Here is a 20,272-nt window from a genome sequence, read left to right as displayed (position 1 = left end):
TATTTATTTTATTCATTTTTGGCTGCATTGGTCTTAGTTGTGGCACGCAGGCTCTTTGTTGTGGTCCGTTGGCTTCTCTCTAGTTGTGGCGCATGGGCTTCTCTCTAGTTGTGGCGCACAGGCTCCAGGGCATGTGGGCTCTAGTTTGTGGCACGCGGGCTCTAGTTGAGGCACGTTGGCTTAGTTGCCCCACAGTATGTGGGATCTTAGTTCCCTGACCAGGGATTAAACCCGCATCCCCTGCATTGCAAGCCGGATTCTTTACCACTGGACCACCAGGGAAGTCCCCAGTTACACATTTTTGAATGATCATAAAAATGGTTTTAAATTTCTTGTCACCTACTTGTACAGTTTCTTGTAAATGGTGGTTATGAAGAATCTGAAGACAATATCACTACAAAGTTTGGATCAGGAATTGTGTGCAGGTGCTTCAGCCTGTTATCAAAAAGTCATGTTTCCAAAGGAAGCTAAGTCTTTTATTGACATTTTAAAATTTATCTTTTGGAAGTGTTATACAAATTTAAAAATTCCTGTAAAACTTTGCACGAATTTGTGGTTATAATTATATAAAGGGTATGTAATTAATTTTCTTCTCTAAGTCACATGTACACATTTCTAAGTCCCCTTAAGTTTGTTCCATTGTGCCATATAAAAAATATCTTTTTATGTGTTCCAGGATGTGAAAAATGTTGGAGAGCTGGGCTTCCCTGGTGGCGCAGTGGTTGAGAATCCACCTGCTAATGCAGGGGACACGGGTTCGAGCCCTGGTCTGGGAAGATCCCACATGCCGCGGAGCAACTAGGCCTGTGAGCCACAACTACTGAGCCTGCACGTCTGGAGCCTGTGCTCCGCAACACGAGAGGAGGCCGTGATAGTGAGAGGCCCGTGCACCACAATGAGGAGTGGCCCCCGCCTGCCACAACTAGAGAAAGCCCTCGCACAGAAACGAAGACCCAACACAGCCCTAAATAAATAAATAAATTTTAAAAATAAATAAATAAATACTCCTGTTCTCTGTTTAAAAAAAAAAAAAAATGTTGGAGAGCACATCTTAGAGCCCCAGATTTTAAAGAGGATTCCTAATAGTAAGAGATGTTTGGGGACTTCCGCATTGGCGCAGTGGTTAAGAATCTGCCTGCCAATGCAGGGGACACGGGTTCAAGCCCTGGTCCGGGAAGATCCCACATGCCATGGAGCAACTAAGCCCCTGCGCCACAACTACTGGCCTGCGCTCTAGAGCCCGTGAGCCACAACTACTGAGTCCGTGAGCCGCAACTACTGAAGCCCACGCGCCTAGAGCCCGTGCTCCACAACGAGAAGCCACCGCAGTGAGAAGCCCGCACACCGCAACGAAGAGTCGCCCCCGTTCGCCGCAACTAGAGAAAGCCAGCGCGCAGCAACGAAGACCCAAAACAGCCAAACAAACAAACAAATAAATAAAGAGATGCTTACACTTAGGATTCTTTATATGGCTTGCTGAGAAAGTTTACATATTTAAAATTTTGCAAAACTTGCCCTTCATAAAATGCTCATGGCTATAGTGTAATGTCTTGAGTTCTACAGGGGCTGTCTGCAGATCTATGTGTCAGTTTTGTGGAGAGTCAGCCTTTTTTCCCCCAGCTTCCTTGAGCTGTAACTGACAAAACTGTAAGATATTTAAAGTGTACATGGTGATGATTTGACACACGTATACATTGTGAAAAGATGTCCCTCATCTAGTTAATTAACACATCCATCAACTCATATATTTATCTTCTTTTTTTTTTTTTGGTGAGAACATTTAAGTTCTATTCTCTTAGCAAATTTCAATTATAAAATACAATGTTATCAAGTATATTCACCATGTTAATACGTTTGATCCTTGAGTCAATCTAATCCATTGGTTTTCCCCCTTCTATGACTGCTAAGATTATCTCGTTTGCTATCGTGATTTTGTGACAGTAGTTAATGAATACTCTGTAAAATAAAATACTTTGTAAAACAAACTGTTGTCACATTTAAAGCTATAAACTCTAGATTTGAAAATAACACACACATACATGCACAAACCAAACACTCTTACATCGTTTTATAGTTTATTTTTAAAATGACAGTAACAAATGGTCTTCCCTTGTTGGGAAATGACATATCTACTTTCAGTCAATAGGGCCTTAAAAAGTAACAGCATTTTGTCCAAATTGAACTTATATAATTGCACAAAAGTCATACAAAGCATTAAGAAATGCTCACAAAGACTGCAGTTCTCTCAGCTTCTCATGAAGCACACCCCAGGAGGCCCTGGTTTCAGTGGGGATCCCTGATCTGAATAATACTGATGCTTACCCCAAGTTCCTCAGTGACACATAGGCAGAGGTGAAAGGAGCCAGGAAGACAGACGTGCTTTGTGACAGTGGAATTCTGCTCTAGAATTAGGGTTTAATGATGTATTCACCTTCTCATATTAGGATTATTAAACACTTCTGCTTGAAGTATATTTGTCCAGGCTTAAAACTTAACCCTATCAGCTTAAGTTTTGGGATACAGATCCCACTTCAGGAAACTAAAATTAAAAACAAACAAACAAACAAAAACCACACAGTAAAAACCTCTTCCAAGCAAGATCCCTTATGCTGCCACCATCCTGGGCCCTCATTTAGTTTCTAACATACAAACACAAATAAGTTACATTATTATTGATCATATGCCAGTTGAGGGATGGTAGACAGAGTCTCACTCAAATCCCAACTCTTGTTTTACTGACAGCAGTTACTGGAAACACTGTGTTACAAAGGACTCTGGGGTCACAGATGGAACTGGTGGGACAGCCACTATGCTGTACATGTGATGTGACATGGACACAGGACAGGGAGAGGCAGCACTCATGCATCATATTTGCATTCCTTCTATTATTAAGAAAGCTAAGGAGGATGCTGGTTATGTATGTTTTGAAAAACAACAAAGCCCAAGTTTTCTATTTTAATGAGTTACAATGTCTTTATCCGGGGATTTAACTCATCTTATGGATCTTAAACCCAATTAAGATATAATGTCTATAGTAGGAGTTTTCCTTTTCTGACCTTACAAAAATTAATAAAAAAGATAACAATATTTTGAAAGAAGACACACAAAGAGAACTTTAAGTCACCATAAGAAGTACCTTCCTAACTTGGGTATGACTATGGGAAGAGGAGAGTTATTATTCTATTTCTACTGCTGTGTTTCAAATAAAAAACACAGTCCCAGTTTAATTATAGAGAAAAATAACAATTCCTGAAATAAAACCATAAAAGTATGCAGCAGAGGCCATCTAAATATACTTTTTTTTTTTTGCAGTACGCAGGCCTCTCACTGTTGTGGCCTCTCCCGTTGTGGAGCACAGGCTCCGGATGCACAGGCTCAGCAGCCATGGCTCACGGGCCCAGCTGCTCTGCCGCATGTGGGATCTTCCCAGACCGGGGCACGAACCTGTGTCCCCTGCATCGGCAGGCGGACTCTCAACCACTGCGCCACCAGGAAAGCCCTAGATATACTTCTTGCCTTTAGATTATTGTTAATATTTTAGCTGTATCTCTTCAATTCAGGGAGAAAAATTTCAGTGTGACATTTGAAGCATTTTTTAAAAATTAAGGTTTTCATTAGGAGAGCTTGGTGTGTATATATATGAAGTATTTATTATACTGAAACAAGGAGGGAAATGTGGGGCATGTCTGTGGTAAGGCTAAGAATTAATGAGATTCCAGCACTGTGCACAATTATCTGCTCAACCAATCCTGAACAGATCAGACAGTCCCTAAACCGCTGCTCTGAGATGTACACTGTGTCACTTCTTGAAGGTTCTGATAGTCTGATGCAAATGTTAGCTGCTGTGGTTAATCGGGGACTCAAAGGACAATATGCCTGGGTCAGGGACTATAAATCACCAGAAGAATTAAACAATGGCCGTTCTACGTGTGACTTGCAACACCTGTAGAACTTGCCAGGAGTCCAGCTGGAAGAAGTCTGTTTCATGTCCAAGTAGGCTGCTATTCATAAAAGCTGCCTAAGCTTTTAGCTAGAAAGTTGAAGACTACAGAAAATGATTTATAGGAAGAAAAGGAAATTCCTTATTCCAGGATTGTAAGTGAACAAAGGTAACCCAATTCCAGAAAAAGGTTGTTGAGGCCATACAGGCCAAGGGAGTGAGAAGCCAGAGTTGTGGGTTTCTTTTTAGTCCCCTCTTAGAAAGTAACAAGCACAGGACTGAGAAGTTGGAGAGGGGTGAGGAGGGCAGGTGCAGGGATGATGACTCCAGCTGTGCAGCCATCCATTCCCACAGCTGCTGAGCACAGCCAAGCATTTGCGGGTGAGCACTGTCAGGACACAATTTGTATCACTTTGGTCGCTAACATTATCTTTGTCTCCTGATGAAGTCACTGCCTGTCTGCTCTGGGCTCTGTACCTTGGGTTTTTCTGACAAGATGGGCAAACCTCTAGCACTGCAAGGAGTGTTAATCTCCTAGCCTGTTCTTCCCTAATGCAAATATTTTCTTAAAATTTTTCGAATTTATGTTCTAATAATCAGCATGTTTTATACATCTTGAGCTCATATGCAGGTTTAAAGGAGGTGAACACACTAGTTCTTAAAGCTTTCCCCTATGATAGGAGCTCCCAAATAACCTATCTGCAGCAGTCTAGCCCTGTTCACTTCACAAACTGAGTATTATATAATTGCATCCAACACTGTGTTGAGGGAAACATGAGTCTTTACCATTGTCCTTCCAGTGCTAACATCCAAGGAAGGAAAGGATCACAGGGTGTTTACAGGTACTGAGCGGGTTGCATATTTTGTTTTTATTGGCACTAGAGGAAATCACAGAATAATAACTGGGGTGTCTCTCTGAATACTGGGTGCCATTCCTCTGACTTTAATAGGGTAAGTAGAGGATCTGCCCTTGGCCAGGGAAGCAGCTTCAAGGGTGTGCTGAGGGTCAATGCATTAAGAATCTATAAAGAAAGCATGGATGTCTGGGAAAGGAATCAACTTTAGACTGAGAACAGACGGATGGCGGTCTGGATCTACAGCAGACACACATACTTTTCTTTCTCTTTCATTTCCTTCCTTATCAAGAATCTAAACACCTTCCAGGTCCCAGGTAACCAAATAGCAAGAAAGGCTCAAAAATGTTTTGTTCGATAGCTAGTGTTGCTGGAATCTGGACTGTGGCTGAATGGTGTGACTGTAGGACACCAGTGCCCTGAGGGCTCACATGGCTCCGGTAGATACATGGGCTCCTGGATAGGTAGGCAGGTGTTATGGAAGGTATGTACTGGCCACCCACAATCACTGATGGGTGGTTTTCAGTGTAGGGAAAGACCTTGGTGATTGGCTCAAAATATATAAGCATTACACAAAAATCTTATGATATTAGGTAGATCTCAGGAAAAGTGCAGAGGGGAAGGACCTGGAGAGAAGCAGAGAATTTTCTCCATGTGCTAACTGGGATGCGTGGACATATGTAACCAAGATCTTTCTTTACATCTGAAAACTAAACTTGTCTGAGTCATTAATTCTACAGAATTAATGTTACTAAAGTTGCAGTAACATACAATCCAAAAACTCAATTTCCCAGATTTCTAGCTACATAAAACAAGAAAAGACCACATACACAACTACATACACTCATATACCTGCTGCACTCCCCAGTGGAACACGTATATAAATGTCCACACAGAGACCCCCAGAAAGCACACGTGCACAGAGGCCAACGTCCACTCCTTCTGAACCTAAGATGCATGTGGGCCACACTGAGGGTCAAGAGGCCCTATTGCATATCTGTTCGATGTCATTCATCTCTTTGGGACAATCTGCAGAAAGGATGAGAGGTGAGTCCTCTGTTACCACTACATCATCCTCAATTCGTACACCAAGACCACGGAACCTCTCAGGGGCGTCTTTGTCATCCTCCGGAATATAAATACCTGAGAAGTAGAAAAAAGAATCAGAACATTCTATTCATAAATGGCAGTAACTGGATGATTTGGGGCAAGAAAGTTAACCTCTATAAAGTTGGGATCCTAACAGTACCTACCTAATAGAAATGTGGAGATTAAATGAGATAATATATATAAAAATGTCTGGTACATAAATGGTCAGTAAGTGTTGCCTATCATTACTAGAACTATTATTATAGTTATTTGGTATACTAGACTACAAGATCTATACAACTACAATAATGTTGATCATGATTCTGTCACGTTCTAATGGCTCAAATGGGCCGCTAAAGTTACTTAATTTATGAGTATGTCAATATATGCTGGGACCCAGTAGATTATATAAATGCATTCTTTCTCTGCCTAACAGTTCCGTGGAAAAAGGGCACTTTGCTAAAATAAAGACTTAAGGCATTTTAAAATGTATTTAAAAAACACTTACTTAGATATTATTAGCCTCAACAACCAGAAGCTGCACAAATACTCAAATAAGTCATAAATGTAACTGACGTGTACATGAGGTAGAGGGAAAAAGGAAGACCTTAATGAACGTTTGAAAAATTCTAAGAAACCAAGGTTCCCTTTCTAATCATGAAGTCAGACAGACACCAGGTCTTTTCATATTAAAGAAACTGTAAACTTCCTTCTCTGTACTCACAGATGCTGTTCTGTGATAAGAAGAAAAAGACCAGCAAAGGAAAATGTAGTCGAAGTCTAAGGAAGCGTCAACTAGATTGGACTTAACAGTACGTAAGGTCACAGACAGCAACATATGCCCGGACTTAAAAGGTGGCATAAAAGATGTGTCCCAACTATAACTTACATAATTTAGAGGTGAAAACGCCTGAAATCTAAGATTGAGATCTGCTTTCATGACAGAAGCAGCATCGATGTTTAAAACTGACTGGTGGGGCTTCCCTGGTGGCGCAGTGGTTGAGAGTCTGCCTGCTGATGCAGGGGACATGGGTTCGTGCCCCGGTCCGGGAAGATCCCACATGCCACAGAGCGGCTAGGCCCGTGAGCCATGGCTGCTGAGCCTGTGCGGCCGGAGCCTGTGCTCCGCAATGGGAGAGGCCACAACAGTGAGAGGCCCGCGTACCGCCAAAAAAAAAAAAAAAAAGGAAAAAAAAAACCTGACTGGTAATATCAATCTTACACTCCACCGTGGCCACCACTTTTCTACTGAATCCTGCCCAACATCCAGCATCATTCAAGCTGGAGAACCATTAGACTGCCAGCTCTTTCTGAAGCTTAGAAGAAAGGATCTGGATACTAAAAAGTGGAATAATGCAGGCAGTTCAATGCAGAGGAGCTGCAACTGAGAACATGGGGAGTCTGAGTGTCTCTGCAGAAAAGTGCCAGGGGCTTCACAAGTGTCAGCAGCCCACCAAGATGATGGGAAGGACTAGTACAAACTGGCCCTGGCAAAGGCAGAGTTAAAAAAAGATTTCTTTCTTAATATCTACTGATCGAAAGTATTCCCCATCTGTTGTTTATTGGAGAAGTCAAATTAAACAAATTGTGTGATGTGAAATAAAAAAGCTCAAGAAAAAATCTACTGGAGAGATTCATTTTCCTGTCTCTTCTAATTTAATTACATTCGTTCAGGTAAAAATAAAGTGTTCTAACACTAGAATTACATGTCCCAAGGGATCAGAGGTTGCTAGCACCTCCCCTTACCTGGCTCCACTGTGATTACCATACCAGGCTGCAGAGGGAGGGAGCGGGGCATGTCTGGAGTGTCGTGGACATCCATCCCCAGGTAATGGCCAACATGATGCGGGCAGTATTTTCGAGCAGCCTGGAAAAGATATTACCTCAGTGTTATTAGAGCAATGACCCCTTAAGGGGAAAGTTGGGCATCTATAACGCCATGAGATACGTGTTAACACTGACCCCTGCCCCCAGTTCTGCCACTTGTTTCACCTATCCTCGGGCTAATGCTTAAGAGACTTGAAAACTGCCACCTCTTGTATGCAATTCTGCCAACAGCATTCTAACTAATTCACATTTCTATTCTTACAATTTAATATACTACACACATGCTAACTGGGGTAAGCCCAGTAATGACTACGGCAAATGAAAATCTCTTTTCTTGGGGGAGGGAAGATAATTGTGTTAGAATAGTTCTCTTTTCAATGTTCGCATGTCCCTCTTAGGAAGGCTACTCTGGAGACTCTAAGTATCTCACAGCAACTTGTGGAGTAGGTATGAAACACCATGTAACACAGTAATTATTAGGCATTTACTAGCTTGGATATTTCTATCCGTTGATTAAAGATTTGTTGGCATGAACAGGAGGAATTTATAGCTTTTTTCCTATTGATAAAAGAAACCCTGGCAGCCTAAACTTGGAGCTAGGAGATGCCTTACTGGTCTGTTTCGTTTGACCACCTGGCATGGTCGCATACCATTTAATTTAAAGCTAAGGCTTTAAATTTTTACTGAACACCATCACATTTTGGATGCAGATGAAATTCACTAAACATGGCAACTGAGGATATTGTTAAAAGTCTCAACAATGTTACTGAAGGAAGAAACACCCTCCCCTTCGACCTCTACCTTTTCAAAATCACTACAAAAGAATTAAGAGTTAACCTCTCCTCCGTTTTATGTCCTCTTCCACCCTGTCTGTACCAGACTTCATTTTGTTTTCTGAATTCTGAGCTAGTTACACAGTATGCAATGAACCAGATGTGCTGCCATCTTCTGGTAGAAATAAGTATTGCACCTTTTGCTTTAATCCATGTTCAAAAAAAGTCCCTCTTACTGGTGAAGAATCACCAACACCATTTCTAAATCTAATTAGTTTTACGTAGAATAAAAACTAAGCAGCATGTCAGGTGTTCTTAAGAAATCGGGTCAAAGGAAGTGAAGTACCTTGAAGGCATTATTTTCCTTAATGTTCTTCACGATCCCCAACTCTTTAAGCTTCTGTCCTATCAGTGTTAGCATCATGCTGTAGATGTTATCCAAGCTTGTTCCAGGGGAGCAGAGGGTCAGACAATCTTTCTGGACTTCTAGAACAGCTTCATAGAGTTCTGCCTGAGGTGCCGTGAACCTGGGGACAGGAAAACCCAAGAACTCGAATTTGGAACTCGCTGATATTGTAGGAAGTTTGCTTCTAAGTTTGATTAGAAAAACTCCAAGGCAATGATGATGGGGCATTGTTGATATTTAGTCAGTACCAGTATATCATTAATGACAGGACCTCAATCATGCCTAGATGCTCAACAGGAAGAGCAATAACCCTTAAAGCTGGGGCAGCAACAACAATCTCTCCTTCAAACGGTCAGCTGACAGACACGGGGTGAGGTTAAAAGATGCACCCAGCCATGAATGCAGTCAGAGGGCCAGATCAGGCTTACTCTTGATCCTCTCCATTTTTTTTTTTTTACCATTAAAAAAACACAAACAAAAACCAACCAAACAAAAAAAAAAACAGAGCCTAAGGATCCACTTATAGGCAAAGCAGATGTCATGGGATAAACTAATCAATACTTTGGCTATGGGACTTCCCTGGTGGCGCAGTGGTTAAGAATCTGCCTGCCAATGCAGGGGACATGGGTTTGAGCCTGGTCTGCGAAGACCCCACATGCCGCGGAGCAATTAAACCCACATGCCACAACTACTGAGCCTGCACTCTAGAGCCCGCGAGCCACAACTACTGAGTCCGCCTGCCGCAGCTACTGAAGCCCATGCACCTAGAGCCCGTGCTCTGCAACAAGAGAAGCCACCGCAAATGAGAAGCCGGAGCACTGCAACGAAAACTAGCTCCCGCTTGCCGCAACTAGAGAAAGCCCGCACACAGCAACCTGAAGACCCAACGCAGCCAAAAATAAAGTAAAATAAATTAATTTATAAAATAAGTAAATAAAATGTATTTGTTTTAAAAAAAAATACTTTGGCTACTAATAACTTACTAGTTTCCAGGTGTCCTTAGTATAATAATTTCTTCGTCAGTAATGGGGAAAAATGAGGGAAAAATACCAAGCTCGGGTGGTATATGATATGTGTTTTTAACACATTTTTAAAAAAATTAACTTATTTTTGACTGCGTTGGGTCTTCGTTGCTGCATGCGGGCTTTCTCTAAGTTGCGGCAAATGGGGGCTACTCTTCTCTGTGGTGTGTGGGCTTCTCACTGCGGTGGCTTCTCTTACTGCTGAGCACGGGATCTAGGCGCTTGGGCTCAGTAGTCGTGGTGCACGGGCTTAGTTGCTCTGCGGCATGTGGGATCTTCCCAGACCAGGGCTCGAACCCATGTCCTCTGCATTGGCAGGCAGATTCTTAACCACTGTGCTACCAGGGAAGTCCCTATACATTGTTGATGGAATTGTAAATTAGTACAGCCAGTTAAATCAAAGGCCTTAAAGGTGCTCATAAAATTTAAGTTTGTAATTCTGCTCTAAGAAGCCATCCTGACAAAATATTTGAAATTCAAAAAAAGCTGAATATACCAAAATGTTTACTGTGATTTTAAAAATAATTATAGTTATAAATGTCCCCTAATAAGAATGGTTAAAGTCAGCAAGGTAATGCTATAATGAAAACCTACACACCCATCTCCCAGGTTCAGCCATTATTAACACTGTTATGTTTGTCATTGATGAGTATAAACATGCTCCACCCCATCTCAGTATTACTAAACATTTTTTAACCATTCTTTTTCTAATGTACATTTTATATACACTGAAATGTACAAATCTGAGCTCTACAATTCTGACAAATGTATGTGCTGGTGGTGATGAAGCTGGGGACACTGAACCCCTAAATTCTGCTGAGTCATCTTTGCTAGGAGAAGCAGCCCTTCTACCCCAGTCTGAGGAGGCCAACCCTGTTTTGACTGAGAACCTACAGGTATCTCCCCAGAGGCAGCTGCCTTGGTAGTTGCTTCTAGACCCACAACTAGACGTTACTCCCAGCAGGTCCCAAAAAGTTAGGTACAAAGTGTGACCCATGACGAGATGCACTATAATCCAAAAAGAACTGCACGATTTTTCCTATTTATATAGACAAAAATCTGGGAATATGTATAGAAATGGATGTTCATGTGTGGGCTAATGGTGGAAGGAACATAAAGTTGGATCAGGCTGAATTTATTGATAGGGGTCCACTAAGGAGAGATTCTGGATTCAATGCTGAAGCTTGAGGGCTCAGAAAGGCTCTAACGGTTTATTTGGTTGGTTGGCTGAAACATGGATCAAAAGGTAGCCTCCACTAAATGAATTCAAATACCAGAACTACCTTGCTATGCTGGAGAAAGAATTCTGCCTCAAGACTGCAACATCAGCTTTTGCTTGAGTTTCCAGCCTGCAGTTCTGCCCTCTGAAATTCAGAAATGCCAATCCCCATGATCACATGAGCCAGTTCTTTAAAATCAATTGATCATCAACCAACCTACCTACCTACATATGCATACATACATAATATATCCCACTGGCTGTTTCTCTGGAGAACTGAGATCCAGATCCATATCCCTATGACACAGAACATTGCCATCCCCCTCGTGGAAGTTCCTCATGTCTATTTCTAATCAACACCCCTACCTCGAGAGGGAAACACTGTTCTGATTATTTTCACCTTAGTTTTGCCTATTCTAGCATGTCATATAAATGGAATCAGACAATATGTACGCTTTTGTGCTGAACTTCCTTCATTAAGAATAATGTCCATGGTGTTATTTTGATCAGTAGTTTGTTCCCTGTTTATTGCTGAGTGGTATTCCATTGTATGAATAGTCCACAATTTGTGTATTCATTCTCTTGCTGATGGACATTTAGGTCATTTCCAGTTTTGGCTACTGTGAATAAAACTGTTATGAATATTCTTGTACAAGTCTTTTTGTTCCTGTTGCACTGCACCACTGCCAACACTTGGTATGGTTGGTCTCTTTAATTTCAACCATTCTAGTGGATGTGTAGAGGTTTAACATGCATTTTCCTCAATGACTAACAATGATGAATACACATATTTGTTCACATATTATCTCATTATCCTTTTGATATCTGTAGGATTTATTGTGATATCCTCTTTCCTGATCACACAGCTCCAGCAGATTCATGGGAGTAATGTTCTTTAAGTTCCCACCTAACGATCTGTACCCTTTATAGCTGAAAGTTTCTTTTGCTGCAGATAAAATCTTTGGCTCACACTTTTGTTCTCTGAGCATCTTCAATACGTTACGCTATTTTCTTCTTTCATGAAGCCTGGCTTTTGAAAAGTCTGATAACAGTCTAGTTTCCTTTCCTCTTTTTTTCTAAGTCCCCAAAAGAATTTTTCTTTTCCTTGCAGGTTCAGAATTTTACTAGACTATGTCTTGGCGTTGTTTTTTCCTGGGCTGATATTCTCAGGTACGCAGTGTGCTCTTTCTAAGGTAGTTTCAATATTTTTTTTTCAGGAAAATTTTAAATTATAGTTTTTAGTATTTGTTCTGTTCCCTTGCTTTGGTTTTCTTCTTCAGGGCTTCCTTCATGTGTATGTTCTAACTCTTTGCCTATTTTTAAAATTTTTTTAAAATTTTTGGCTGTGTTGGGTCTTTGTTGCTGCACACGGGCTTTCTCTAGTTGCAACAAGTGGGGGCTACTCTTCGTTGCGGTGCGTGGGCTTCTCATTTGTGGTGGCTTCTCTTGTTGCAGAGCACGGTCTCTAGGTGTGTGGGCTGCAGTAGTTGTGGCGCTCAGGCTCAGTAGTGTGGTTCGTGGGCTTTAGAGAACAGGCTCAGTAGTTGTGGTGCATGGGCTTGGTTGCTCTGCGGCATGTGGGATCTTCCCGGACCAGGGCTCGAACCCGTGTCCCCTGCATTGGCAGGCAGATTCTTTTTTTTTTTTTAATTGGTTTGATTTCTTTTTTTTAAAATAAATTTATTTATTTATTTATTTATTTATGGCTGTGTTGGGTCTTCGTTGCTGCACATGGGCTTTCTCTAGTTGCGGGGAGCAGGGGCTACTCTTCTTTGCGGTGCACGGGCTTCTCATTGTGGTGGCTCCTCTTGTTGCGGAGCACGGGCCCTAGAGCGCAGGCTCGGTAGTTGTGGCACACGGGCTTCGTTGCTCCATGGCATGTGGGATCTTCCCGGACCAGGGCTCGAACCCATGTCCCCTGCATTGGCAGGCGGATTCTTAACCACTGTGCCACCAGGGAAGCCCAGCAGGCAGATTCTTAACCACTGTGCCACCAGGGAAGCCCCTGAAATGATTTTAAATTTATTTCTAATTCTTTTCTGAGTTTGTCACTTCATTACCAAGATTTTCTAATTCTGATATATGTTGTTTTTTCATGTTTTGAATGATTTGCTTTAAAAATTTTTAGCTTGTTTTAAAACAAAAGGGCATTGTTTTGATCTATTTTGTAGTCATGTCTTTCTGGCATGCTTTCATTTCTGTAGGGATGTTATTCTGCTCCTTATTCTCCTTTTGCTTTTAATAACTTTTTATGAGATTTAACCTAGAAGCTTTTTTTTTTTTTTGGGCCGTGTTGGGCAGCATGCAGGGTCTTAGTTCCCTGACAAGGGATCAAACCTGCACCCCCTACAGTGGAAGCATGGCGTCTTAACCACTGGACCTCCAGGGAAGTCCCCTAGATGCTTTTTTAATTGCTTATTTTATATGAAATTAATTTCCTGTACTTTTAGAATAAGGCAGGATTTATAAAAGATTTAACTTCAGAGTGTAATCTGTTGTTTTGGTGTAGTGGTAAAAAACAAGGCAGCTTGTTTCAGATCTTTCCTTAGTTCTCCCTCACTTTGGTTTTATTTATTTATTTGCTGCACTGCATGGCCCTTGGGATCTTTTCCCCCCGACCAGGGATTGAACCCGGGCCAAGGCAGTGAAAGTGCCAAATCCTAACTACTGGACCGCCAAGGGACTCCCTTTCCCCCCTCTTTGATTTGGATCATCTCATTCTTTCCTCTCTTTAGTTCCTAACCTGCTCAATTTCTGTTCTACTTCTAGCAGTTTACCTTAAGTGTGAGCCCCTGTCTTAGAAGGGAGCCCAGCACCTTCAGACTTTCTTGGGCCACTGGATTGGCAAATCCTTCCTGTTTTCAGCTTCTGTTCTGAAATTGGCTCATTATCCTGACTGTGAATAGCTGTTGGTTATTTTGGGGTTCTCCTGTTTTCAGGTCTGTTAGCCTCCCCCACCATTGCTGCTTCCTTCTCCTTCCACACAGATACTGATACCACCCAGGCCTTGTGGTTGTACATAGTATGTTCATAACTATTCGTATTTTGAGATTTTAAGGATACCCCATTACCTGGTGTTTGGGATACCAGTCACTACCTAGTTGTTCTATTCTTATTTGAAAATTTGGAAAGACTGAAAAACTATTATTTGCTGCCATCTCTCCAGAATCCCTGAATCTTTTTATAGTTTTTGGTTTCTTACTGACATTCTCTATCTGTTCACACATTACACTTATATCTTCCTTTAACTCCTTGAGCACAGCTATTGTTAGCTGCCTTAAAGTCCTCATCTGCTAATTGTAACATTAGGGTTATTTAGGATCTGTTTTATTGACTATAATTTTATTGATTATGGGTCACATTTTCCTGATTCTTATGTCTAGTGATTTTTTAAAATGAACAGTAGAAGTTATGAATGATACAATGTAGAGGTTCTAAAATTCTGTTATGTTCTTCTGAAGAGTGATTTTGTTAACTTGGCTGGATTCAAACTGCAAGCTCTGCTCTTAGTGGGAAGTAACTAAAGTCTCTGCTCAGTCCATTCAAATTCTGGCTGCCAGTATTTTGCTGAGCCTCCTGGGATCTCACCCTAGAATATAATGTAGTGATCAGCCAAGGATTTTGGAATATTTTATATGCAAATTTTGGACCTCACCCTTTTTTGCAGTACCCTCTCTTTCAGGATTTCCCATCTTTCTGGTTCCTTGCTAGTATCTAATTCTGTCCTTTGACACCTCAGGCCAACTAGGCTGTGGCTTCTTGCTCCCCAAGCTGTGTGAATTGGGGAGTTCCCTCAAGCAAAATACTCTAACCCTTCAGATCTAACCCATTATAGCTCTTCTTTCAAGGACAGACTTATGCTATTTCTACAGGCTTTTAGGAAGCTTTCTAGTGCCTTTAAATACTTGTTTTTAATATTTTGTCCAGATTCTATAATTGTTATTGGAGGGTTAATCTGGCCAAACTATTCTACCATAACCTAAATATTATCTTTGTACTCAGAAAATAAAAACTTAAATTTGTTTTCAAAAAATGTGTGTGCGCACATGTTAACTAGGTGTTTTTAGGTGCCTGATCCTTGATATGATGAATAAAAAACAGTCTTAGAAAATAATCAGGAGCTTTGTAAAGGCAGTTAATGTGTGCTAGAGGGAACCTGTATATTTCTTTAGTTCTTTATTCCAAATATACCCATATTCTAACTCATACTCCTAAGAAGCAGTGGGATCTTTGGAAGCCCTACCTGCCATTGACAGGCCAGGTACGAGTGATGTCACTCACATAGCAAGAAGACTCACAACCTCCATCCAGCAGCACCATTTCCCCATCCTGGAACAAAAGTAAGACAGGTAAAAGTAGGTGACTTAATGACTGTCAGTTCTTTCTTCTTCTAATTTAAACTCTTCATGCCTTTCATTTTATAAAAAACAAAACAAAACAAAAACTCTACTTTAAAGGAGACTAATCTTCTCTGGTTCCTTCTCACAAGAAATAGTGTCTAAGTTTTTCATATGAATTCACACTGGCTCAAGAAAGATGGCACTGTAGAGTGGTTAAGTGCATTGGCTCTGGAACCAGAGTGCTGGAGTTTGAATTACTAGGTGTAAGCATTAGCATTTATGATTTATTAACATCATAAATATTACCATTATCACTATTAATTTAAAAAATCCTATATAGGTTGTTATCCAGGGCCTTTATTCAAATATAATTACCCGTAACCATTTAACTTTAGAATATCACTTTCCCTTCTGCTCTCCATCAAAATACATGTGTGGGGAAAACAAACAAACAAACCCCAAACAAAAACCAAACCAAAAAACTTTGGGTACATCTCTCTTTTACTACTTGTCATGTTATACTGAAATTTTCTATTTATGCCCTTGAAGACAGGCCATATCTTATTCATATCTAAATAAGCACAGAACTTGGCACATATTAGAAAAATGGTCAAATAATTACATATATAATAATGGCAAGAAGAATGAATGTGGTTTTTGTTTCTGGAAACATGACAGAATAAATTTTAGGTAACAACTAGATCCTGGACAAAAATATATTTTATGAAATGTTGACATTACATCATATAAGAGACATCTTAAAGACTTTTTTTCTTGAATAAAAACAACCCAGAGGGGCTTCCCTGGTGGTGCAGTGGTTGAGAGTCCGCCTGCCGATGCAGGGGACACGGGTTCGTGCCCCGATCCGGGAAGATCCCACATGCCATGGAGCGGCTGGGCCCGTGAGCCATGGCCGCTGAGCCTGCGCGTCCGGAGCCTGTGCTCTGCAATGGGAGAGGCCACAACAGTGAGGCCCGTGTAACGCAAAAAAAAAAAAAAAAAAATCAACCCAGAACTGAAACTAGAGCTGAGTAGTGATAAGGTAAGTGTTACAGTATATAGGAAAGAAGGAGTTGCAAAGTGGGGAAGATGAAGTGGAGATTCCTGCATTAACCCAGGACACTCACAGGGGATAATAGGGCCCCAGGTCATTAGGACCCACTTCACTCTGGCAAAAGCATATGCAAATAACATTTAGAGGAAATAGCGCCCAAATTTGGGATTGCATAATTTCCCAAAAATAACAAGCAAATATGAGCTCACAACCAAAGGCTGTCAAGCACACGAGGCAGTAGGTCACTGTGAGTGAGAGTCAGCAGGAACAACAAATACCAAATTTAGATCTTCCAGAATTCCACACAATGGAGTTGTGAGATACAGAATTGCTATTATGAAATGTTTAAAGGGATACAAAATGGAATCACAAAGGATAACAAGCAACAAGAGACAACTGAGAATAACTGTGGATTTGAAGGGAACCAAATGGAAATAAAAACAACTGCTGAAATAAAATACTCAGTGTATGGCTGAAGTAGTAGGTTAGACAAATGAAGAGAAAATTTAGTTTCCTGGAAGACAGACCTACGAAAATCCCCTAGAGTATGACACAGACAGACAAGGCAAATGTAAACATGAAAGAAACATTAGCTATTGAAAACAGAAAAGAGGTTTAACATACATCTAACTGAAGACCTTGAAGGAGTGAACAGAGAGAATGTAGGAGAGATGATATCTGGAGAAATAATGTCTGAGAATTTCCTAGAACTGATGAAGACATGAATCTACGGATTCAGGAAGCAGAGGTATCATAATGAGGACATGTAAAAATAAATTTGTATTTAGATATATAATAAAACTGAGAAATACCAAAGAAAAAGATATCTTAATGCAGCAAAAGCAAAAAGAAATCTCATAAAGGAATGATAATTATTATACTTTAAAATCAGCAACACTGAAAGTCAGAAGAAAGGAGTATAATCTATTAAAATTGATGACTGAAAATAACTGTCAATCTAGGATGGTTTTCCTCAGCACAGCCATCTTTCAAGAATGAGAATGAAATAAAGATGTTTTGGCTAAACAAAAGTAGAAAAAGTTTATCAGCTACACACCTTCATCTAAAGGATGTTCTTCAGGTAGAAGGAAGGTGATCCCAGAAAGGCCATCTAAGATGCAAGAAGGAAAGATCAACATGCAGGTAAATCTAAACAAACTCTGTTAGAAGGGGGCTCTGCTTTGACCTATTCCTGACAGCTAGATGTAGCCGTGGTGAGCTCAGAGGCAGAACCACAGGGCAGCCTGCTGTCTCTGACTAGATCTCTGCCAGATGCCTACCAGCCGGTCCATGACAGAGTCCTTCCAGATGCCCCAGCAGACCTCTGCATTTCTCACGGCTTCTTGATGACCCTGCCCGCTAAGTTGAAAAGTTTCAGATAACTGAAGCCAGACTATGACCTAGAAGTTTTTGACTATTTTCTCTTATTTCTTATTTAGGTCACTTTATCCAACAATGGCAATATGTCTCTCTCCCTGTAAAGCTAGATTTGTGCTTATTCTCTAGTTTTTCAAGGATGAATATTATATTTAGGAATAGGTACACTGGTGGTAAAACTATGAAGAAAAACAAAAAAAAATGGTTAAAACAAAAGTCAAGATGGTAGGAGACAGAAAGGGAGATGTGCTTGAGATCACCCAAGGGACTACTAAGGTATAAGCAATGATCTTCTTATCCTTGATGGTGAATACATGGTTGTTCATTTTATCATTATTATTTTAAACAGTATATTATATTTATTGTTTATAATATATGATAAATTTGTATTTAGAAATATAATAAAACTGAGAAATACCAAAGAAAAAGAAATCTTAATGCAGCAAAAGCAAAAAGAAACAGTGGAATATAATGAAAAACACATGGAATATAATGAAAGTAAAATATTAATCCTTAAATAATTATAATTAGAACAGAAGAAAGGATGAATATTAATGAATTTAGGGAATTCCCTGGTGGTCCAGTGGTTAGGATCCAGTGCTTTCACTGCAGGGGGCCCAGGTTTGATCCCTGGTCCAGGAACTAAGATCCTGTAAGCCATGTGGCATGGCCAGAAAAAAGAGTTTAGCATCTAATTTAAGAAGTTTAGGGCTTCCCTGGTGGTGCAGTGGTTGAGAGTCCGCCTGCGGATGCAGGGGACACGGGTTCGTGCCCCTGTCCGGGAAGATCCTACATGCCGCGGAGCGGCTGGGCCCGTGGGCCATGGCTGCTGAGCCTGCGCGTCTGGAGCCTGTGCTCCACAACGGGAGAGGCCACAACAGTGAGAGGCCCGTGTACCACAAAAAAAAAAGCTTAAAAGAAGAACAAGAGAATAAACACAAAGAGTAAAAGAGTGAAATTAACAAAGGCCAGGGCACAGTGTGATGAGATAATAAACAAAGACAAAATAGCATTAATGATGTGCAAAGTTTTTTTTTTTTTAGTATTTTTATTTATTTATTTTAAAAGTTATTATTTATTTAATTTTTGGCTGTGTTGGGTCTTAGTTGCAGTACACAGAATCTTCACTGAGGCATGCAGGAGAGAAGATGGTTTTAAAAGACTAATAAAAACCCACAAACCTCTGCTGAGATTTGTTTGCACAGATCTTAAGTATACAGAATTAAGTCTGTTTTGTCAAATGTATACACCCATGTAACCACACCCTCATGGCCTTACCCAGTCAACACCCATCAGAAGCAACCACTGATCTGATTTCTATCACCACAGATTAGTTTTGCTTATTTCAGAACTTCATATAAATAGAATCATATAGTTCGCAATTTTCTTGTGTCTGGCTTATTTATTCAGTGTAATGCTTTTGGGATCATTCATGCTGTTGGCAGTGCTGTAGTCTGCTCCTTTTTATCTCAAGGGTATATCACATGGTAATTTCCATATCTAATATCCTGGTTATGGACCCCTGGACTATTATGAGTACACTTGCTATCAACATTCTTGTACAAGGCATTTTTTGGACATATGTTTTCATTTTTCTTGGAAAAATACCTAAAAAGAAACTGCTGGTTCACAGAGAATATGTATGTTTACTTTTAAAGAAACTGTCTATTAAGATTTATTAGAAAAGGGACTTCCCTGGTGGTGCAGTGGTTAAGAATCTGCCTGCCAATGCAGGGGACACAGGTTCGAGCCCTGGTCCGGGAAGATCCCACAGGTTGTGGTGCAACTAAGCCTGCGAGCCACAACTACTGAGCCTGTGCTCTAGAGCCCACAAGCCACAACTACTGAGCCCTTGTGCCACAACTACTGAAGCCTGCATGCCTAGAGACTGTGCTCCACAACAAGAGAAGCCACCGCAATGAGAAGCATGTGTATCACAACGAAGAGTAACCCCTGCTCACCACAACTAGAGAAAGCCCACACACAGCAGCAAGGACCCAATGCAGCCAAAAATAAATAAATAAACAAACAAACAAATAAAGGTATCAAGAATGTAAAAAGGTACATAAAGGGAAAACAAAACAAAAGAAAAAAAAGAATGTAAAAGGGTACATTACTACAAACACAAAAGATTAAAATGTAAGATAATACTACAATTTTAAAAACTTAGACAAAATGGTACAAAAATATAATCTACCAAACTGTCTCTGGAAGAATGGAAATATAAACTGATAAAAACACTTCGGAAATGTCTGGCATTTTCTATGAAAGTTGCAAATATGCATATCCTATGACCCAGCAATTCCATTATTAGGTGTCTCTTAGGCAACCTTGATAACTTACATACCATGAATAATGTACAAGAATGTTC

General features: G+C 40.6%; 1 protein-coding gene across 1 annotated transcript in view; it reads right to left on the bottom strand.

Annotated features, from left to right (window-relative positions):
• Positions 1-2,053: 2,053 nt before the first annotated feature.
• The window catches only part of XPNPEP3 (X-prolyl aminopeptidase 3), a 60,344-nt gene continuing 42,125 nt past the window's right edge, over positions 2,054-20,272 (bottom strand). The window contains exons 7-10 of the mRNA XM_067698191.1: positions 15,374-15,459; positions 8,830-9,010; positions 7,630-7,750; positions 2,054-5,937 (exon numbers count right to left, since the gene is read on the bottom strand). Of these exons, the coding sequence (XP_067554292.1) occupies positions 5,771-5,937; positions 7,630-7,750; positions 8,830-9,010; positions 15,374-15,459 (555 nt within the window). The 3' untranslated portion in view covers positions 2,054-5,770. The remainder of the gene's footprint in view (positions 5,938-7,629; positions 7,751-8,829; positions 9,011-15,373; positions 15,460-20,272) is intronic.

This window comes from Pseudorca crassidens, chromosome 11, assembly GCF_039906515.1.
Source record: "Pseudorca crassidens isolate mPseCra1 chromosome 11, mPseCra1.hap1, whole genome shotgun sequence".
NCBI classification, from domain to species: Eukaryota; Metazoa; Chordata; class Mammalia; order Artiodactyla; family Delphinidae; genus Pseudorca; species Pseudorca crassidens.
This window is presented reverse-complemented; position numbering and strand designations above follow the sequence as displayed.